We start from the raw sequence: 24,533 nt of genomic DNA on the forward strand, positions 1-24,533 counted from the left end.
AACATAAAACAAAACAGAACAATAAGCAATAGTGTCTGACTTATACTATCATCAATTAAAAAAAAAAAATGAGTAGAGATCACCTGAATTGCTTTTTTACGGTTTCAGTTTTAACAGAGTAGCATTTTGCAGCTGTGGTCAATATCTAGCTTTTGAAATTTCTATTGATTTAACGCTTCTAGTTGTAATTACATGTACATACACAGGCATGCATATTGTGCAGTTATGCTTACCAAAGTAAGGGTACATCATGCATGTATTTAATTCTTCATCCCATGTTTACAAAGATCATTTTTAAAAGCTATATGACTTCTATTTCAAATTTTGTAATTATATAATTCTAGCTGTGACATGGGAAAATTTCATTTACTCATTCCCCAGGTGTTTACTGAATGCCTATTTATACTAGACAGTATTTGAGTCACTGGAGAATCAGTGCTGGCCAAGCTAGACACTGTTCTCAGGGTGCTATGTTATAGTCAGGTTCAAATGTCTGAATTGCCAGATTGTAATTCTAACACATATTAAATCATATAAAAGGAGGGAATATAATCTTAAATGTTAATTAAATGATATAAATTTGTTTTCTTAATGGAGCTACTCAATTAAATGTAGAATAATATAAAGTATTATGTAAAACTCTTAAGTATATCACAACTATAAAGAACACATATATTGGTTCACAACAGTATACTGCTGTAACAAATTCTCATTAAACAGGTGTCATAGCTTTCTCTTGTAGCTACTTTACTTGGAAAGATATGTATGTTTGAATGTGTGTATGTATGCATGCATATGTGTACACATGTATATGTATACAGGGATACATAATAGTTTACATTATATATTGTGACATTAAGTTGTTCAATGGTGAGTCTGAACAACAAATACTTCTTGGCACTAAGAAATAAAGTTGTTAGTAAGTATTATAAGTACTGTTATTTGGGACTTAGAATAGAAAGTGAGTATGCTTTTTTTTTTCCTTTTCAGTTTAAAATCAATTAAAACAAAGCATTTTGTGAACTCTGAGCAATTATCCTCTTCATTAAGGCTACATACATAAACTATTTTCACCTTAATTCCCCCTTTGGTGATCACTTGAAGTTGTTATTATTCCTTTATTAATACTTGTGAGCTCTTTCTGAGCTTTTCATTTTTTAAAATTCATTTACTTCTTTTAGGAAATATAAATATATTTGGGTATTTATAAACATATAATTCATTAACTGTCACACTGGGATTCAATTCCTGAATTCTGGAATCCGAGATATTTCCAAATGACTATTTTAAATGTTAAAAAAAAAAACTTTTTAAAATGTTAATGATTTACTTTTATGAAAATGAAAGTCGCTCAGTCATGTCCGACTCTTTGCAAACCCATGGACTACATATTCCATGAAATTTTCTAGGCCAGAATACTGGAGTGGGTAGCCTTTCCTTTCTCCAGGGGATCTTCCCAACCCAGGTTTCCTGCATTGTAGGCAGACTCTTAACCAGCCGAGCCACAGTACTGATAGCCATTTTCATCACTTCATTCAATAGAGAAAATATTTATCATTAAGAAAGAGAAATAAGTCTTTACACGTGTTCGGGTTCATGTTTTTAAGACTTTAACAGAACAAAAATCTTGAAAGCAAAGACCATGATTATGGTATATGTAACTGAGCATCTTAATAATGAAAAATACAAAAGTTGTAAAGAAAATATATCCTTATGGAAGGATGACCTGAATTGGTCCTGACATTTAAACCAGAAGGAGAAACAGATGATAAAGAATCCACCTGCAATGCGGGAGACCTGGGTTCAATAGCTGGGTTGGGAAGACCCCTGGAGAAGGGGAAGGCTGCCCACTCCAGTTTTCTTAGGTTTCCCCAGTGGCTCAGATGGCAAAGAATCCACCTGCAGTGTGGGAGACCTGGGTTTGATCCCTGGGTTGGGAAGGTCCCCTCGAGAAGAGAAAGGCTACCCACTCCAGTATTCTTGCCTTGAGAATTCCATGGACAGAGGATCCTGGCGGGCTAAAGTCCATGTTGTCACAAAAGAGTCAGACACAACTGAGCAACTTTCACCTGAGAAATAGAGGTGACTTGTTTGGATCACCTGAGAAACAGACTGAGGAAACACTTTAATCTGGTTCCTCTGTACTAAGCTGAGTCAGGGCATAGTAATACTCAGCTGTAGGTAGCGTTTTTTTTTTTTTCCCAGTTCATTCTGACTAGCAGAAAAGATTTATGAAGTACCATTAGAGACCTGTTCCTAGAAGAATGGACAGCTTGCCCTCTGTGAATATATTTAGCCATGATGATAATGTACTTAGGTCATTTTGTTTTCAATTTTTTGAAAAAAATATAAGATGACATATATTTCCATGTATTCCCATTGTTACTTATCTAATATATATGCTGCTGCTGCTAAGTCTCTTCAGTCGTGTCTGACTCTGTGCAACCCCATAGACGGCAGCCCAGCAGGCTCCTCTGTCCCTGGGATTCTCCAGGCAAGAACACTGGAGTGGGTTGTCATTCCTCTAATATATATAACTGTATTCAAAATTTCTTTTGGGGGTAAGAATATTTATAATAATGATGCCACTAAAATGCAGCTTTCGTTACTAAGCAATATTGCTGAATAAAAATAATTCCATAATTTTTCACAAAGAACATTTTTGTTTACAAAGAATGATATTTTCCCATTGCCATATGATGGCAATGTACCTAAGGGTTTATTTTTCATTTATGTTATGTAATAGAAGCAGAAAAATACTTAAGCACAAAGTACTCAGTAGATGAACTTTTTCCCTTTAATGTTTAATAGCACTGTGTTTTCTATGTGGATTTCTACCTTGACATTCCCTAGTACACTTAGATTTATATAAATACTTGTATTACTCTAGTAGATGCCCTCATAATTCAGCTCTAAGTTATCAGAGAAGTCGTCTGGCTTGGTGAATTTTCAATAACTGCAACAAAGAACACTACTCGAAATCCTTGTAGTGAAGATTTACACTACAGGCTAATCATATCTTCCATACCTATTTATTCTGTCTTGGTTGTCTGGCAGAATTTCACTGCATATCCAGGCCTGACTTTAAATGGAAAGATACTAGGATATGGAGTAAGCATGCCTGGCTTGGAATCTTGCTTTTGCTTTGCACTCAATGTTTGTCTTTAGATTCTCTCACTTAACCTGTGGCCCTGAGAATTAAGGGCTTGCCTGGCAGCTCAGCTGGTAAAGAATCCACCTGCAATGCAGGAAACCCCAGTTCTATCCTTGGGTCGGGAAGATCCCCTGGAGAAGGGAAAGGCTACTCACTCCAGTATTCTGGCCTAGAGAATTCCATGGACAGAGAAGCCCGAGTCAGACATGACTGAGTGACCTTCACCTGAGAAGTAAAGATGACTTGTGTGGATTGCTTTGCTTCCTTGGCACTCATTTCTAGAATCGTTTTTACTATTGCAGATAATTTCGCTGTTGCTGTCTCCAGACCAGTATGTTCTTCTTGAAGATTTCCATTTAAAAATATTTTCAAAGTTCCAAAAGAATTAAACAAAGGTGATATTCTGCAGAGTCCTTGGAAAATTATAGACTCAAAGGAGGCATTTTCAGAAGAGATATTAAGTGGTTACTATTTCGATAATAGTTCTTATTCTTGTCTCTCAATTCACTTGTGCACATTTTTGTTCTTATACCAAATACTGTTCTCCTCATTCCAATAAGGAAGTCGAGGAGCAGCTGCATATCTGCCATCAGCAATACGTACCACACAGTGATTTAACTGTGACTGTACTACTTCCTGTTCAACACTCTTTGTTTCCAGTGCAGGCAAGTGCATCTTCACTTCATCTAAAATCATCTTACTTTCCTGTAGACGCTGCTCAAAATTGGCTGGCTTCTGGAACAATCGGAATTTCATGGAAACATCTTGCATTTTTTTCTGTAAAGACAGTGTAAGGAAACATGGATTTGATTTTGCCTTCCGAACAATAACCAGTCATACTTTTGTTAATGTATTTTCCTTTATTCTGGAAGATACACAAGGATAGAAATAAAAACAAACTAAAGCAACACTTTTTCCATTTGTCCAGCACAAAGAACCCATGCATTTGGGAGAAGAATTCAGCAATCATTCTTAATGTGATACTAAATAAAAGACAAGTTATTAACCTATTTTATCCTAGAAATGTACCATTCAAAACAGCATGTATCATTTATATATCATTTGTAGCTTTCAAATAATGCCCTTAACCTCAATCTGTTAATAAGCAAGTTATCTAATGTAAACAATATTTTAATATCCAACTAAAACAAGGTCCTTAGTTAATGGAATAATATGTACCTGTGCCACTTCAATTTGGGATAGTACCCGTTGAGCAGTTTCCTTTCCTTGGTAATGTTTCTTCATTTCTTCTAAACTGATCTCATGACTCGTCAAATCAGATTGGATTTTCTGTTGGGAGTACAGCATTATAAGTCAGCATGCTCTGCAAGTTATTGCAAAGAACAAGTCACTATCCAAGAAAATGAAATTCAAAAACTCTCTCAAAACATTATTACAATGTAGCTTCTTACAACATGACAATAGGCAGATTTTTTTTACTTACCAAACATTACAGAAAATGAAATGACTTAGTTATCTCCTATTGAGATTAGTAATACAAATTAATTATCCTTTTGAATCAGTGTTCATGAACAGCTATTTCAGATATAATTTTTAGTAGGAAGTATCTATTTATTTTGAAGAAAAGCATACTTTACTGAATCATTTTTCTGTCAACCTGAAACACTGTAAATCAATTATACTTCAGCAACAACAACAAAAGAAAAGCACAGTTTAAAAAGAAAAAGTTAAAAGGTCATGGACTTGATAGAGAAGAACAGAAGGAGGGCTTGGAAGAGACGTGGTTATTGTCTAACTGGTCACAAAAGTCCTGGCTAAGGGAAACATGGACTTGTATACAAATCTTTGAAATGTTAGTTCCAGGATGAAAGAATACTATCACGGTCCCATGTCTTTTTTAAAAAAAATATGGTTGTTTTGCATATGACATACATTTTCACAATTTTAAGAATCTATCATCTTGTTGTAGTTTCTTATAATTTCTGAATTATTTCCATAAGCAGGTGTCAATATCACATGTGTCAGATGGACCTTCCAGGGACTGAGGGAAGCTTCAGAGCAGATTACTGAAAGGGTGGGATGCTCTCCCAGGTAAAGCCTCAGACAGTGATGCAGATGTGACAAGGTTTATGTTAATCCAGTGAGGAATCCTGGAAAAGCCCCACATTGAACAGAGACAGCCAAATCCTACATTCATCTCATGCTCAGTCACTGGTTGGGGCTTTTCTAGAAAGAATGTGATCTCAGCTCAAAAGTTCGGTTGGATTCGGAAGGGGCTGGAGTTGGGGGCTGTGAGCTTCACTGAAGGTGATCTGAGCTGCCCACTTCTGTGATCACTGTAAGCACAGTTTCTAACAGACACACCCAGGAAGTATCTACTTATATCTAATATGTGAAAATTATATTCTTTTACCTTTGAATTCACATTCAAATCTGACCAAAGGCAAGATGTTAGCCATTATTAATTTAAAAAAAAGCTAACTGTTGCAGCAATGTCATAATGAGGAAGTTGCATGTGGACAATATTCCTTAATAGTGATCTTTACTCAGAAATTCTGGGCTATATTTCAGTTAAATTTCAAACAAACTCTGTATCTAGGAAAGGGAAGCTAAATGTCTCGACTGCCTTGCTTTCTGATACATACTTAATAGCTTCCTACAGAGATTGATTTTTAGACTTTAAATAACCAAAAAATATTTCTATATTTTCTAAAATAAGAAAAGACATGTATGATCAAGTTGTATTTAAAAGAATGTTTGTATTTGACTTATACACTTCTGAGCCAGTTACAGGAGTGGGTCACATCCTGCAGTGTGCAGAGGCAAAAACGATAAAATCATTCACCTCTTCCTATCAGATCCAGCAAAAATTAGCTACTGGTCAAATTATACTAATTTAAATGTAAGTCATTGCCAGATTATAATAAATAAGAGAAGAAAATGATTAACTTATACCATAGGACCCATAAAATTTTCATGCACAACAATTTGTATAATACATATTAGCATAACCTAATTTACACCAATTGGAGTCAATTGCAGTACATATTACTGGAAAATAACACCAGTTCGCTTAGCAGTTACCAAAGAGAACTACAGCCCTGAAATGAGTAATAAGAATTATGCCAAGAAAATGGGTTAAGTAGTAAAGGAGTTTTTCAGAATACAAGGTTATAAATGTACAGATACACCTTGATATTAATACTTAGCATATTGATCCTAACAATTATAAAGGTAAAGTGCCAATTATTTAAGTAATTAGAATTCTGGTTTAAAGTGGAGCAAAGACTCAAGCAAATATATATATATATATATGTTTACTGTATATAATATCTTCAGTGGTTGAATCATGACATTCCGTAAGAAATAGCAGTATGCACATATTCTCTAGGAACCAAAGAATTTGGGGTTAGGGGTCCACATTAGTGCATCACTGGGGGCATCAGATGCTTTAGGGAGTTTATGGTCTTGACTTCTTAGGTGGAAAATGCTCACCCCTTCAGAATGGTGGATCACTAACAACCATGTCTCTGTCACATATTTGGCCACCGCCAAGACATGTAATTATAGCATGAGGAATGCTTATGCCCAGTTAGGTCCATCAGGTTCTCTCTCAGCACTGACAGAAGAAAGTGTGGTCAAGCTCTGTGGGTGCATGGAACTTTCTTACGTATGAGACCATGCTTATGAAGTCCCTAGTTTGCACTGTTAGTTTAGGAAGAGCAAAGGCCCATGACCAGAGAGAGAAAAAAAGAGACACATAAACAAATATACTGAAGGCTTTCAAACATATGCTGAAGTAGACAGCAGCTGCCAAAGATGGCTGCAACAAGAGTGCCAATACCATATGCTCCTCTTACCATTCCCCCATTAAGAGGCAGAATTTATTTCCCCACTCCTTTAAATCTAGGTTAGCCCTATGACAGCCTTGACTGGTAAAACAAAGCAAAAGTAATGATTTGTCAATTATGGGAAAAGCTCTTAACTGAGCTAGCAGCTTTCGCTTCTGCCCTTTTGGAACATCCAACTCTTAGGAACCCATCTGACATTCTCTGAAAAGCCTAAGCCACACAGAGAGGCTGTGGAGAAGTGTTTCAGTAAAGAGTCCCAGGACAGCTTTCACCTCATAGGGAGCATCATCTTCTAGACATGAGGGAGCCATATTGGATGTCCAGTCCATTTGAGCTCACAAGTCACCATGGTAACCGCCCACAAATAAAAACAATCACATGGGAGATTCCAAGAGAAACCATCCAGCTGACCCTTCTCAATTCACAAACCATTAGAGAAATGGATACTTTGTTGTTACAAGTGACCAAAACACAGGCTCTAATCCTTTCCTGAGTAAAAACTTTATGCTTACTCTTGATTTCCATGAGGCATTCCTATGTCCTTATGACCATCTCCCCTCCCTCATTTTTATTTTTGCTTTAGTTAATTCATGTTGCTACTTGTACTTAACTGTCCTAAAGAGTATACTGGATGTGCAAGGAGATGAGAGCTTTAAAAACAAACGCATTCTTGAATGAGGGAAGATGAGGTATGGACAGGGCACTAAACCACATGAAGAGTTAGCAGAACTGAAATAATTCGTAGAGAATTAAAGCTCATCCTGAAATATAACTAGAAATACAGGTGGGAATGAGGTATTAAATAACCCCATGTATTAAATGAAAAAAAAATTGTAGTATTTTTAATCTGAAGTTAAAGTTTAAATTTTAAAAGTGATCAGAATCACAAATAGTTTTACTGCTACTACTTACTCTAATTAATAAAGCAATTTATAATGAGAGAATGCTTCCATAAACTCTGTAATCCTTTGATATGAATTTGTGTTTTATTAATCACCATATAGAGCTACACATGTACATGTATCTTTCTTTTCAAAGCAGCAGCATGCACCTGTACAAACAGCCTTTATTTTGGTGCACTCAACCAATAGAGGGAAGTAGAAAGGGAGGGCCAGGAGACGACCATGGAGAAGAGAGAAATTTAAAGGATGGGAGAAAAAAGGAAACACTGAAGAAAGATAAGCAACAGTCTAAGAGAAGGATAAAAGGGACAACCAGGAAAGAGAGAGGTTGCCACTGAAATCAAGTATGTGAGAGTTTTAAGAATGAGCGAGAGGTGGACAATGTCAATTTTGAAACAGATCAAATAAGAATAAGTGCTATTAATAATAAGGGCATATTAGCTGGTCAATGAGCACTGTAGCGAGGAGAGAGTCAGTGGATGTTGAAAGTAGTAATCAAATTTTCAAGGGCTGAAGCCTGATTAAGGACAAGGAAAAGCCCTTATAAAAACATTTTAAATCAGTTTTGAAGACTTCTCTCCACATGAAATGTAGGACAGTAGAATTGAATAAGTATTAAGGCCATGTGAAAGGAGCCAGTGGATGAAGCATTAAAAAAAAAAAAAAACATGCATGGAGTTAATGTATTACAAAACACCCTGGAGGAAATGAGAGAAAATGGAGTGAAGGGCAAAAATCTATAATCAATGGGAAATATTGACAGGTAGAGGAGTGCCACTTTTTCAGAAGTCAAAGGTAACACCTCAAGATGATTCTGGATGTGGAGAAGTGCAAAGTGCAATGCTTCCTACTTGATGCTCTCTGGGAATCAGTATAGATAAAGCTGGGTTTAAATCTCAGGGTTCTGATTTGCCACCTGGTCAACACAACACTCTTTCCAGCCTCCTTCGAGGGAGGGGAGTTGGTCATAAGAACACAGTAATGCTTCATGGAAATCAAGGTGAGCATAAACTTCTCATCTCTAAACTTATGGTCATAATGACAAGCCAGCAATGAAGCATGGCCATCATCTGTAGGCAGAGTATCTGGGAAAATTCTCATGTCTGCAGTAGACAACTCTATTGGTTTTGGTAATGAGATTAGAGGCAGTTGTATAAGTAAATCCCTGCTCAAGTTTTCTGCACAAATATCTGTTCATGACTTTTCAGTGCCATTATATATCATTTATTTATGAACACAATCCCCTTGATATCTTCTGAGGATGAGAGGGTTGGTGAGGAATCCAAAGGAGAGTGAATAGTCATTGTGGAAATCGAGAAAGGAAAATGATGAGGTGAAAATTAAAAAGACATTCAGAGAGAGCAGAGGGCTCAAATTCTATACCTCTAACAGGATCTGTTCACATGTTTTTAACTCATTAATCCATTTGGCACTCAAGGTGTATATTACAAAGGAAACAAAGAAATATACACATAATTCCATCAACCTTTTATACTAGAGGGGTGAGAGAAGAGCCCTGAAGGAAAAACCATCATCACTGCCAAAGTAGACATGTGTGTGACCTTATATCTGAACAGTTCACAAACAGTACTTTGATTACCTAATCAAATGAAGGTAAGTATTTACTATCTTCAACTACAATTACATATGAGGGTAAAAATGTTGACTTATTCAAGGTAAAGTAGCAAATTCAACTCCCCTTTAAACAACTTCACTGCCTCTTAAATTATGATTTAAAAATAAAAATATTCTTCAAATAGACATTTATCAGAAAAAAAACATTTAATCTTATCTATATAGTTGTATTGTTTAGCTTATCAATTCAATTCAAGAAGGAAATTCTTCATCTACTATCTTATTCCACAGAGTGAGAACAAAACAATTGACCCGATTCTTAAAGAATTTCTGGGAAAACAAAATGTAAAGATATGAGTAAATTACAAAGCAGAAATATGTGCACTATAACAGTAAAACTCAGGCTATGCCATAAAGGATAAGACACATATACATTTCTACTACAGAATCTGATAAAAATTTCAAGAAATTGGCATATTTAAGTTCCATATGGCTGATAAGTTTCTTAGAGGGGTGCATGCATGCTATGTCACTAAGTTGTGTCTGACTCTTTGTTACCCCAAGAACTATAGCCCGCCAGGGTCCTCTGTCCATGGGACTTCCCTGGCAAGAATACTGGAGCAGGTTGCCATTTGCTGCTCCAATTTAGAGCAGTAGATAAGACAACAAGAAAACAGGATCCCATTCCAGGTTGTGTGAACCATGCTAGCAAAGACTGAGTTTCAATTGTGCAGAGTGTGTATAATTAGTTTCACAGAAGAACTGGATGTGGGTAGAGTAAAAATTACTATTTACAGGAGGAATTAATGTAAAGTTACTGAATCTTAAGTTTCAGGGATGGTCAGTTCAGTTCAGTTCAGTCGCTTAGTCGTGTCCAACTCCTTGCAACCCCATGAACTGCAGAATGCCAGGTCTCCCTGTCCATCACCAACTCCCGGAGTTTACCCAAACACATGTGCATTGAATCGGTGATGCCATTCACTCATCTCATCCTCTTCTCCTCCTGCCCTCATCTTTCCAGCATCAGGGTCTTTTCCAATGAGTCAGCTCTTCGCATCAGGTGGCCAAAGTATTGGAGTTTCAGATTCAACATCAGTCCTTCCAATGAACGCCCAGGACTGATCTCCTTTAGGATGGACTGGTCGGATCTCCTTGCAGTTCAAGGGACTCTCAAGAGTCTTCTCCAACACCACAGTTCAAAAGCATCAATTCTTCTGCACTCAGCTTTCTTTATAGTCCAACTCTCACACCCATACATGACTACTGGAAAAACCACAGCCTTGACTAGATGGAACTCTGTTGAAAAAGTAATGTCTCTGCTTTTTAATATGCTGTCTAGATTGGTCTTAACTTCCTTTCCAAGGAGTAAGCGTCTTTTAATTTCATGTCTGCAATCACCATCTGCAGTGATTTTGGAGCCCCCCCAAAATAAAGTCAGCCACTGTTTCCACTGTTGCCCCATCTATTTGCCATGAAGTGCTGGGACCAGATGCCATGATCTTAGTTTACTGAATGTTGAGCATTAAGCCAACTTTTCACTCTCCTCTTTCACTTTCATCAGGAGGCTCTTTAGTTCTTCTTCACTTTCTGCCATAAGGGTGGTGTCATCTGCATATCTGAGGTTATTGATATTTCTCCCGGCAATCCTGATTCCAGCTTGTGCTTCATCCAGCCCACCGTTTCTCATGATGTATTCTGCATATAAGTTAAATAAGCAGGGTGACAATATACAGCCTTGATGTACTCCTATTTGGAACCAGTCTGTTGTTCCATGTCCAGTTCTAACTGTTGCTTCCTGACCTGCATACAGGTTTCTCAAGAGGCAGGTCAGGTGTCTGGTATTCCCATCTTTTTCAGAATTCCCCACAGTTTGTTGTGATCCACACAGTCAAAGGCTTTGGCATAGTCAACAAAGAAGAAATAGATGTTTTTCTGGAACTCTCTTGCTTTTCCAATGATCCAGCAGATGTTGGCAATTCAATCTCTGGTTCCTCTGCCTTTTCTAAAACCAGCTTGAACATCTGGAAGTTCACGATCCATATACTCTGAAGCCTGGCTTGTAGAATTTTGAGCATTACTTCACTAGCATGTGAGATGAGTGTAACGGTGTGGTAGTTTGAGCATTCTTTGGCTTTGCCTTTCTTAGGGATTGGAATGAAAACTGACCTTTTCCAGTCCTGTGGCCACTGCTGAGTTTTCCAAATTTGCTGGCATATTGAGTGCAGCACTTTCACAGCATCATCTTTCAGGATTTGAAATAGCTCAACTGGCATTCCATCACCTACACTAGCTTCGTTCACAGTGATGCTTCCTAAGGCCCATTTGACTTCACATTCCAGAATGTCTGGTTTTAGGTGAGTGATCACACCATCATGATTATCTGGGTTGTGAAGATCTTTTTTGTATAGTTCTTCTGTGTATTCTTGCCACCTCTTCTTAATATCTTCTGCTTCTTAGGTCCATACCATTTCTGTCCTTTATCAAACCCATCTTTGCATGAAATGTTCCCTTGGTGTCTCTAATTTTCTTGAAGAGATCTCTAGTCTTTCCCACTCCGTTGTTTTCTTCTGTTTCTTTGCATTGATCCCTGAGGAAGGCTTTCTTATCTCTCCTTGCTATCTTTGGAATTCTGCATTCAAATGGGAATATCTTTCCTTTTCTCCTTTGCTTTTTGCTTCTCTTCTTTTCACAACTATTTGTAAGTCCTCCTCAGACAGCCATTTTGCTTTTTTACATTTCTTTTTCTTGGGGACGGTCTTGATCCCTGTCTCCTGTACAATGTCAAGAAGGTCCATAGTTAGTTCATCAGCACTCTGTCTATCAGATCTAGTCCCTTAAATATATTTCTCACTTCCACTGTATAATCATAAGGGATTTGATCTAGGTCATACCTGAATGGTCTAGTGGTTTTCCCCACTTTCTTCAATTTCAGTCTGAATTTTTCAATAAGGAGTTCATGATCTGAGCCCTAGTCAGCTCCTGGTCTTGTGTTTGCTGACTGTGTAGAGCTTCTCCATCTTTGGCTGCAGAGAATGTAATCAATCTGATTTCTGGGTTGGCCATCTGGTGATGTCCATGTGTAGAGTCTTCTCTTGTGTTGTTGGAAGAGGGTGTTTGCTATGACCAGTGCGTTCTCTTCGAAGAACTCTATTAGCCTTTCCCTGCTTCATTCTGTACTCCAAGGCCAAATTTGCCTGTTCCTCCAGGTGTTTCTTGACTCCCTACTTTTGCATTTCAGTCCCCTATAATGAAAAGGACATCTTTTTGGGGTGTTAGTTCTAAAAGGTCTTGTAGGTCTTCACAGAACTGTTCAACTTCAGCTTCTTCACTGTTACTGGTTGGGGTATAGACTTGGATTACCGTGTGATATTGAATGGTTTACCTCAGAAACGAATAGAGATCATTCTGTCATTTTGGAGACTGCATCCAAGTACTGCATTTCAGACTCTTTTGTTGACCATGATGGCTACTCCATTTCTTCTAAGGGATTCCTGCCCACAGTAGTAGATATAACGGTCATCTGAGTTAAATTCACCCATTCCAGTCCATCTTAGTTCGCTGACTCCTAGAATGTAGACATTCACTCTTGCCATCTCCTGTTTGACTGCTTCCAATTTGCCTTGATTCACGGACCTAACATTCCAGGTTCCTATGCAATATTGCTCTTTACAGCATTGGACCTTGCTTCTATCACCAGTCACATCCACAACTCGGATGGTCACTTGCCAAAAAAAAAATAAAATTATTCTCTAACAAAATTTAATTTTCTTTTATAAGGTTTTTTTTTCCCTTAAAGACTTCCCCCTCAAAGCTGCCTCCAGTAGCATGGCATTACAAAAAAAAAAAAAAAAAAGCCAAAATAGTTTTAGTGATCACTTAAACATAGGCCTTCTGATGATAAATTTCACATTTTTCCAAACAATCATAATGCTTTCAAGGTTTAAAAACAATGAGGTCAAAAATGACTTATAAACAAATGACCAAAAACTTAACTTTTACCTGTTAAAAGGGGATGTGAAGGACCATGTAACTTGTGAAAGAGAAATCTGCAAATTTTCAAGTTTCAATGCAAAGAATTACATGTACTTTGAAATGTTCATATTTATATCAAGTTTATATTTATATCAACATAGACTATTCAGTGGATGAATTTCTGTACTCTTAGAAAGGTCACCACTACTAAAACCATTAAAACTGAAAAAAAAAATGATGGCTGAATGTCATGTAAAACTGTGATTTTATGATAATTTATAGGCAGAATTCCTAGAAAAATTCTCATATCTGTAGTGTTATTCCAATAGGATTAGAGATAAAAATTTCTTCATCAATTAAGTATTATGCATGATAGCACAGTGACTAAATATATTTTATAAACTAAGGATAACAATACTACAGAACTTCTCAGAATATTTTCATATGAATATATGTTAATATCCAAGAGGAATATAATTCTTTGTTCAAAATATTCTTTTGATGTTTTTGGCAAAATATATCACACAAGTAAATTTGAGAAATCCTACTCATGTACTTAGTATAAACATATACTCATGTACTAAATATACTCTCATGCACTTAACAAGTTTATTTAGAGATGACAATTTAATTCATTATTAAAATTATAAGATAAAAATGGATATATATCTCTAATTGATCTACTTTGGGAAGGTTGTAATCATGTACCATACTTATATTTAGCTAGCACCTTTAAAAATTAATTCCACAATTCTTACCTTCAACTGATACTCAAGTTTTAGTTTGTACTTAGGATATCTTTCACCACCTTCTTTATTTAACATCACCTGATTATTATTCTGAAACTGTATAATTTAAAAATGCTTTACCACTTTAGGGCAGGCTTATTGTAAAATAGACAAGTGATTTGTTTAAATAACTATTATGGAAACTTCTATGCAAAATGGACAATCTCCCATTTACAAATTACTTTTAAAAAAGATCAGACAATGATAAAAATAACAGTTAAAAAACTTTTGTAATATAGAAGAAAATATTGGGAAGCGATAATTTCATCCAAAGGATAATGATTTCCAAAGTTAGCTACCAGATTTCTAAGATCTGCTAAAGGTCTAAAGACTGTACTATCTCAGTTCCATGTTTACTTAAAATACATATCTACCAGGGTATGGATGGTAAGTGTTTGAATAAAATACTGATCATGTGAAACTCTCCTCTTAGCTTCATATTAAATCAGTAATTTCCAAAAGAAATAAAATGAAAGGAAGTAACCAATGCATGATGCTGATTTGGAACCCCCATGTATTCTCTAAAAGGAACTCTCAACTTAATACTGCTCAGGATCGCTAGACGTTTTTCATAAAAAAAAGTGAAATAACATAAAGCAAATTAAATAATCATACCATTACCAAAATAAGACATTTGATAATACAGAAATTATGTCACAATTAGCACTATATATTGAAAGCAAGAAACAACAATGGAAATGAAAATAGCCATTTTTCCATTAAATATGGTGAAGGGCAAATTTTAAAACTAAAAATCAAATATTAATGACATTTCCAATATAGCACTTTACAACTAACTGAGCAGAGAACAGGGCTTTTTATCATGATTTACCTCATCAGGCCATTCTCATATATCAAATTAATGGCAGAGAATGGCGAGCAAAATTAAGCTGTAACTATTTACTTGAATAAAGGAAATTTTATGTCAGATAATTGTTCAAGCTTTTCTCATGTCAGATAAAGAAAATGACTCCAAAGAAAATATTTCAGAAATAAAAATATTAGATGTCATATTAAGACTACAAATGGAGAAATTTAATAGTTAGGTGAGTAATTTTTAAACAAACAGTAATTTTGATACGGTATCCTCAAGATGGTGAAATGGCCACATACAACACATACTCACAAAATTAAAGAAATAGAATGTACTATAGGATCTTGGACAGTTTGTACATTTAAAATGTGGGACATGGAAAAAAATGTAATTTTTCACATCTTCTGCAACTCTTGCTTGCCATTATTTCCCACAATATTAAACATATCAAAATAACAATAATAGCCATTTTATATTGGGGAGTAATCAGTTCTATATAGTAATATACATAGGCAGCATTTCTGTGTCAGAACAGATTCAAAACCCATTGCATTGTTTATCATTATATCTATATTGCTGGGTAAAAAGAAAGGAAAATGTGTGTTACAGTTATGTGGAGTTTAATATCAGAGCCCAAATATCTGTAATCACGCTCCATTTTATTGTTCTGTGATTAAATCATTTCATTATTACATTATTCCTGGATGAATTTCCCAATACGGGTTTATGCTGTCTAGTTCATAAATCAGTGAAGCAGTCTGTAAAGTTAGACTGTTTTGAGTTATCTGGCAATCAAATGCGCCTATTTACACTATAAAAATCTTTTTTATTCCATAATGAAATCATAAGCTTAGCATTTAGGTCTTTATTTTTTAAGCAATGACTGAGAATTTTGGAATGCTTTCATTTAAACAGAGTCAAATATATTTTAAGTGAGTGAGAAGATTTAGCTTCAATAAACACAGGAAGACCTCAATTATGAATTATTTTGATGTGCAGCTAATGCAATCATCTATAATTAACAGCTTTCTTTAGTGAAAAGAAGATCCCTCTTTTCTATTTATTGATACTAAGTTTTAACCATATTTTAACTGGGATGGAAAAAGAGATGGAAAGAAGATATCTGCTCTGTAGAGAACTGGACTACCCAAAAATCCTAGCTTGATGAGCGAAATATAGGAGCACTTTTCTATGCTGCCTATGAGGTCCTCTCCTTCGGTAGTCATTTATGTTTTTCCTAAATTGTTCTATTTTGCCTCTATACTCATGAACATAAATCTACTATGTGAGATTTGAGGCTGCAGAAGATGCAATCAGGAATCTGCAGGACAAAAATACTGAACAATTTAGCAATCACAGTCACTGCTAAACAACCCCAATGCTTCTTGTGGTAATCTAAGTAAAGGGGTCACATTCTCCTCTATAAAACATGTATCTTCAACACATAATGATGTGGAGCATTTCAACAGGTACTCATGTTAGATTGTTCTTACATATTGGAGACTCAAACTATGAGATTACTGTAAGAGGGAAAAATATAGATTAAAGTACCTGTGTAATCTTAATAAGTACACAACATTTACTTGGCTATTTAGGCATAGTTATCACAGCTCCTACAATGATTTAGAGATAATATCCAAGCTAACTGGCACATTAACATATGTGGAATTAGAAAAAAAAAAGATGACTAAGCTAAGTTCCTCTTCCTCTTAAAACATCAATAAGGAAAAATCTATTTGTCTAAGTTCATTCATTCATGCAGGAGTTCTCAGCTATATTGTCTGCCTTCACTTATTTCTCATAAGATTAAAGAAACAAGCAAGATAGAAGTCACCAGTGTCTGATTTCCACCCCATCTTCCTCCCAGTGAAATCTTGACTCAAACAGTGCTGAGAAACGTGATGTGGGGTGGGGGGAAGACTGGGACTAGTCAGCTATTTCCTAAGTTCTCAACCTTAGATACCTATTAGAATAACTTGGGGTGGCAGGGGGGTGGTTTCCCAGAATTCTGATGACTGAGTCCACCTAGAGATTCTGACTTGATTGGCCTGCCATGCAAAGCTAAGGACTTGGATTTCTGCTTGCAGACCTTAGGTGATAAAACTAAATCTCTGTGTTTTACCATGTTCTTCAGCAAAATTAAGGAGCAAACAACTCTATTTATGCCATGTGCTTCTCTGCAGTAATCCAATTTGATGATTATATTCTGTATAGCTGTTTCAAAGAAACACTCATGGGGTTTTTATATTTTAATCATACTATTTTTGAAATATATCTTCAAATTTTGATTTATGTATTCAGATAATCAATTTCTGTATCAAGAAGAGCTTCCTCATTTGACATACTATTTGAATCAATAATATGTCATCTTAATTTTATACTTGAATAAAAGCCTCTCTTTAAAGAGGCTGGCATTTTGATGCTGTGGTCATCTGATTTAAGAATGTGGTTTTCTTAAGAATTATTTTTTTGAAATAAAATACTCCAGTCAATGTTTGCCCTAGCAGGATGTGGTTTTACTTTCTAACAGGCTAAACTTTACTCCTGAAGCTCATGGCACTAAATAAAAAAGTGAAATATTTTTAATCTGGTTTAGAATCAGAAGGCCCAGTTTGCTCATCATGAAAGATAACTGGTCAATGAATATGCAGAGGCAGTGGGAAGCTCCTTTATGCTCAAGAAAGTGACTTGATCTACATTTCCTTTTATATAAAAGTATTCCTGTCAAAATATTATACACATTGCACCCATTCCCTTATTCCTGATTTTTTTTTTAAATACCTGAGAATCTCCAACACTCTTAAAAGGCTGAAAAAGGAAGACTTTTTAACAGATTTAAATTTAGTAGTAAAACTACCAATGCACCACACGGTGGAGGCAAACATCCACAAATCTATGTGGCCAATATGTGACAGGAAATCTGAGCACAGATCTATGATGACCAAATATGGCAATGCCATTCATTTTGTCCTGCTTTTCAGTGATGTGTTAAAACAAGTACTCAGTTTCTGAAAAGGGAAAGCTAACCCCATTAATCTTTTAATTAGCAATGAAATTTTATGCCAATTTATAGAAACACATTGGGTATGAATTTTCATTTATACAAAGCCTTAACTTTAGCCTCATTATATAAGCTTAGAAAAAATGTCATTTTGGTGGTATTCTTAGGAAGTTCTTTGTCTGACACAGTGTGCTTAAGTTCTCACTTCACAGACAATCCCTTTATTCTCCACTTGTTTCTTCCAGGGGAGATTCAAATTGAGCTTCAGGAAAGGCAATCCCTGAAGTAAAGCTGAATAGTTGCTAACTCTGTTCTGGAAAACAATTCACTTTGATGTCATCTTAAAATAAGGCTTGGAGGGACTTCCCTGGCAGTCCAGGGGTTAAGATTCCACACTTGCAATGCAGGAGGCATGGGTTCGATCCCTAGCCAGGGAACTAAGATCCCATATGTGGCATGGTGTGGCAAATAAAGAAAGAAAGAATTTTGGAAAAGAGTGTTTCCATAGCTTTTGGGTGTCATACATTTTATAATATATTACCATTTGGGGAATTCAAAGTTAAGATCATCTTGAAAATACAGGTGCAAACAGAAATGTAGGGAAATAGATTTGAACTTGTTAGTATTGCAAAATCTCTTTTTTCAAGTAGATTTGAAATTTCCTAATCTGTGTGCTGTTATCAACATTGAACTGTTATTAATAATCTTTTATCATAGTTTTTGAGGAAGTAAAACAAAAATCTTTATGTTATTAAACTGGCATGTTATATTCATGTTTATGGAATCACGTATTCATAAGTAAATAAACAAACATTCAGGGTCAACAACCTTTTCAAGTAAATAATATTTTTTTTCTGAAAGTTCCCAATTTTTACCTCAGACACTAAGAACTTTTGCCAATTTCCAATTTGCTACTCATAGTTTCATTCTACCAGCTTGAAAAAGGAACTACATTTATTTTATAGTATAACTGATTTTAATATTTATACTGAACAGTATTTTTCCTTAATTACATTCAAAAAGGTATGAGGCATCTTTAATCAAACATTCTTCCAAATTCATGTCACTAAATTAAACAAAATAAGCAGTTCTACTCTGCCTTTAGTTTATAATCATGTAGTTCTTCTCAATTCAGTAAAAATTTCCCATTCCTATCATGCATTTTTCTAAAGCTTGCCTAAAAAAGTTTGTATGTGGCTCAAATTAAAAGGGTCTTCAAAATAGATAATGCTGGAGAACTTGACAAAACTAGGTAAGTTTGAAGAAGTGTATATACCAGGGAGGTTACATACAGCCCTAGTGGAAAACTATCATGAGGATTTTATCATCAAAAATTTCCCCAACTTCACTTTCTTCACCTCTTGTTACAGCAGTCAACGAGGAATCCCACCACTCTAGACTTTTTCAGCCCATCCAAACTACTTGTATTCTATCCCATGTACTCAAAGAGTTTCTCCATCAAACTTATACAATATGGTAAACTAACCCATGCTATTATGTTCACTGATGCTTTGAACATCCATTTAACTGTGATTTAATGCACTGTAATGGCATCATAACCACAATTTATAAATCTAGTATTTTATAAATCCAAATTTATTTTAAAGTGAAAACATTCATGTATCTCCACCAGTTAGTGGGGAGAGGGCCTTGGGGGTGGACAGATAATCTTCCAATGCTCCTCACATTATAATGTATCAGTCTGAGTTATCCCTGTGTATTGGGTTCCTAATATATACATATGATATGAAAATTAGCTATGTTACCTTACTATCAGAAAACTCTAAAAACATTTATATAAATAACACTTATGATATTTTACAAACAAGCAAGTGTTATTTAAAAATAGAAATACAGCATTACTGTCCAAGTTGAAAATTAATATGAATATAGCCTAAATTTACTCAGTATAAATTTGACTTAGATTTATTTTTGTTACTATTTTAACTCTGATTCTAGAAAAGTTAGTTTAATACATTTCATAATTCAGATTGAATAGTGCTAAATATATCATATGTGAGTATGAGCATAGAGAATATTAGTAATAAAATGTAAATTTATATCTCTAATTCCTTGTTATTAACTACTTACAACACATTGAATGTAGAATATAGGTTATAAGAATTTTGATTCCAGGATAATGAAGGTGAGTTGATAAGAAAATATTTGGGGCTGCATTTTTAAGAGAAAAAACATTTTCTTTATAATTTACATTCCTATGGTTTCCCTCCAGCTAAAGTATAGATCAAAAATAGTGATAAATAGCAGACTTCAGTGTGATACTGCTCCAGTCTTTTAATTGTCTATTTCTAGTTCCTCCATTACATACATTCGAAAATAAATCTTAGAGTACTAATCTAGAGCTCTTTGTCCCCTTATCTCCAAACAGTCAAATTAGTCGATCAAATAACACTCTGTGCAACTAGATGAATAAATTTTAAGTTAGAAATTCACCACTGTCTTGGTCAGATAATAAAAACCAAAGAAGCGCTTCCCAGGTTCTACTTGCCTGGGCTTCCTGAGGCATCTGAGCGGCGTCTACTTTGTCAGCGATATAAGCTGCCAACTGCTTGTCAATTGATGAGAGGGACTCCTGAATTAACTGTAAGGATTTTTCAATCTCCTGGGCAGACTGGATACTCTGTTCAAGCAACTTTTGCCTCCTCACAGCCTAAAGAAAGAAAGGAAAAAAAAAAAAAGAATCAGTCCAATGTTTACTGGTGATAGTTTTTCTGCATTCCCGCTGCAAAGCAAAAGAAGATTCTAGATTCTCCCTCATCACCTTTTTGTAAGATAGATTCCGCAGCTTCCTGCCACTCATTCAGCTCTACTTAAAAAAATGAAAATAAGAATAAGAAAAAAAGAGCACACAAAACTACATCAGGAATCTCTGCAGGACAAAAATCACAGTATTATGTACATCAAGGAAAGAGGCTTGGAAAAACATTAGTGAAGTCATCTCCGTCATTGCAATCTGTCGTTCTCAGGCCGAATGCTCCTCCTGATCTCATTATATAGTTCAAGAGATTTGGTTTACTTAGAATAGGGTCATCGTCATCACAATCCAATTCAAGATAGATAATCCACTTCCACCAGTGAGACACATATACAATCTGTTCAGAATCAGCTCCTTTTCAAAAAGGGAATTTTAGAGAAACATTTGGTTATGGATTTATTTTGAATACTATTTCAACCAACTACGCGTGGTATTTTTTTCCTCCTCTTCTTTTCACAATTTGGATTATGGAAATTGCTTGTGCAATTGGATTTGTGTTACTGCTGAAGTAGAACAAATAATAAGTAACCCTAATATAGCTGCAATTAATCTTGATTGTTACTATAAGTATGATTAGGATAATTTAACACTTTTTAAGTATAAATAGCGTGTGGAACAGATTGCAGAGTCTCCCTTCAAGGATTTGTTCACCTTTAAAAGAGTAGTTATAAAAGAAATGGGACAGGTAACTTACTGAGAATTCCTTAAATCATGCATCATAATCAAGAATTTTTCCTTATTATACAATATGAAGGCATGATTATCTGATACAAAAGAACCATCCTTCCCATTGACCATGATCAGGGTTTTAAAAATAATCCTGCTTTTTTATATTACATACAGAATATTACATATGACATAAAGAATATAAATGTTGGCTCTTAACTTTAAAAGATACTACAGATATCAATGTCCTTTAATGAAGCCAACTTGGAATATAGCGTTACTCAAGTAAGAACAAAGCTAAAGGCATTTGGACCAAAGGAAAAGGAGCTGAAAGATGTGTGATGCTAAAGGAGCAAGGAAGGTCTTCTGGGTATTTCTTTTTTTTTTCCCATTTATTTTTATTAGTTGGAGACTAATGACTTTACAATATTGTAGTAGTTTTTGCCATACATTGACATGAATCAGCCATGGATTTACATGTATTCCCCATCCCGATCCCCCCTCCCACCTCCCTCTCTACCCGCTCCCTCTGGGTCTTCCCAGTGCACCAGGCCCGAGCACTTGTCTCATGCATCCAACTCGGGCTGGTGATCTGTTTCACCCTAGATAATATACATGTTTCGATGCTGTTCTCTCAAAACATCCCACCCTCGCCTTCTCCCACAGAGTCCAAAAGTCTGTTTTGTACATCTGTGCCTCTTTTTCTGTTTTGCATATAGGGTTATCATTACCATCTTTCTAAATTCCATATATACGTATTAGTATACTGTATTGGTGTTTATCTTTCTGGCTTACTTCACTCTGTATAATGGGCTCCAGTTTCATCCATCTCATTAGAACTGATTCAAATGAATTCTTTTTAATGGCTGAGTAATATTCCATGGTGTATATGTACCACAGCTTCCTTATCCATTCATCTGCTGATGGTGCTTCTTCTGGGTATTTCTACCTATACCATAAATCTTCAGGATTCTGTCTGAGGCTTTTCTTCCTTAACATTCTACCCATACCCTCAAATACAATTACACCTCATAAGCTCACAATTCGTAACTCTACATCTCCAGTGCAGATTCCCTGCTTGTTCTCTACACTTGTATATGTGTTCTCCTACTTAACATTTCCACCTCGGTGTCCCACAGCCATCAAAACAACAACACCACTAAATATGGGCCCACTCTCGGACCTGCCCAACTTGCTTTTCCTCTTTCTGTGTATTCTTTTTTCCTATCTGTGTTTTATCATCATGGCCTTTATTAGCCATTATTTTAGATCTTTCCTCTTCTATTATATCCTTCACCATTTTGCAATTAATGAGCCCATCAGTCACCAATCCTTTCTTCTAACTTCTAGTATTTCTTGACTCCATTCTTTTCTCCCTCATTTTACCACCATTACTCTACTTGAGGTCATTAGCATTTCTTGCCTCAAACATGCTTACAGGACTCTTGGCTGGTACCCTGCCATGCCACTACTCATTGGCAAAGCAGATACAGTATGTTATTTGTAAAGCAACATAATAATTATCTCCTTCAATCATCCAGTGATTCCTTATTTTCCTTAGGATAAAAGTTGTACTTTTTAATACAGCTCAAAAGTTCTTTCATAGTCCCCATGGTATCTTCTACTACTTGCAGAAGCTATAGAGATACGTTGTTTTTAATGTCGCAGCATACACTCTATCCCTTACTTTATACTTGGCTTTAAACATGCTGTTCCATTTTCCTAGAACAATCCCATGACCAACTTCCTTTTCCTGGGTAAATTATACTCATCCTTTGATGAGTATACCTTGAAAATGTGGACATTTCTCTCTCCAGGTAGCTGACCCTAAAACCCTGTGTTCTCTCTTGCCCTTTTATTTCTGTCTCAGCATATATAACTCACATTGTAATTTCCCATTAGCTGCCTCTACTTTAGACTGTAAGCTCTAATGAGGTTAGAGATTATGGCCATTTTATCCATCACTCAATACTCGTTCTGAGAAAATAGGCCAATAGTTTTATGACTGGATGAATGGTATTTGTGGAGAAAACAGAGAAAAGTTCAAGTAGTCTAAAACCAAAAAATTGGATTCACAGAAGAAATTAAAAAAAAAAAATTCACCAACACTTGGAGATAAATCTTTTGGAGAACAGATCTTTGTTACTTTTATTATTATTAAATGTGTCAGAATAGGATAGAGCATTATTTGGGGCAACTTTAATCTATTTCTGTTAAAAATACAGCAACTCCTCCAGCTCAACTCCAGAAAAATAAATGACCCAATCAAAAAATGGGCCAAAGAACTCAACAGACATTTCTCCAAGGAAGACATTCAGATGGCTAACAAACACATGAAAAGATGCTCAACATCACTCATTATCAGAGAAATGCAAATCAAAACCACAATGAGGTACCATTACACGCCAGTCAGGATGGCTGCTATCTAAAAGTCTACAAGCAATAAATGCTGGAGAGGGTGTGGAGAAAAGGGAACCCTCTTACACTGTTGGTGGGAATGCAAATTAGTACAGCCACTATGGAAAACAGTGTGGAGATTTCTTAAAAAGCTGGAGATAGAACTGCCATATGACCCAGCAATACCACTTCTGGGCATACACACCGAGGAAACCAGATCTGAAAGAGACACGTGCACCCCAGTGTTCATCGCAGCACTGTTTATAATAGCCAGGACATGGAAGCAACCTAGATGCCCATCAGCAGACGAATGGATGAGGAAGCTGTGGTACATATACACCATGGAATATTACTCAGCCATTAAAAAGAATTCATTTGAATCAGTTCTAATGAGATGGATGAAACTGGAGCCCATTATACAGAGCGAAGTAAGCCAGAAAGATAAAGACCATTACAGTATACTAACACATATATATGGAATTTAGAAAGATGGTAACGATAACCCTATATGCAAAACAGAAAAAGAGACTCAGATGTATAGAACAGACTTGTGGACTCTGGGAGGAGGCGAGGGTGGGATGTTTCAAGAGAGCAGCATCGAAACATGTATATTATTTAGGGTGAAACAGATCACCAGCCCAGGTTGGGTGCATGAGACAAGTGCTCGGGCCTGGTG

General features: G+C 35.8%; 1 protein-coding gene across 7 annotated transcripts in view; it reads right to left on the reverse strand.

The window, feature by feature from the left end:
• DMD (dystrophin) overlaps positions 1-24,533 on the reverse strand; it is a 2,261,655-nt gene that overhangs the window by 1,293,667 nt on the left and 943,455 nt on the right. For all 7 annotated transcript variants that reach the window (XM_070462101.1, XM_070462106.1, XM_070462102.1 and 4 more), the window contains 3 exons: positions 20,528-20,689; positions 4,334-4,444; positions 3,758-3,931 (listed from right to left, as the gene is read on the reverse strand). In XM_070462101.1, coding sequence (XP_070318202.1) covers positions 3,758-3,931; positions 4,334-4,444; positions 20,528-20,689 — 447 coding nt within the window. The remainder of the gene's footprint in view (positions 1-3,757; positions 3,932-4,333; positions 4,445-20,527; positions 20,690-24,533) is intronic.

This window comes from Odocoileus virginianus, chromosome X, assembly GCF_023699985.2.
Source record: "Odocoileus virginianus isolate 20LAN1187 ecotype Illinois chromosome X, Ovbor_1.2, whole genome shotgun sequence".
Taxonomy (NCBI): domain Eukaryota; kingdom Metazoa; phylum Chordata; class Mammalia; order Artiodactyla; family Cervidae; genus Odocoileus; species Odocoileus virginianus.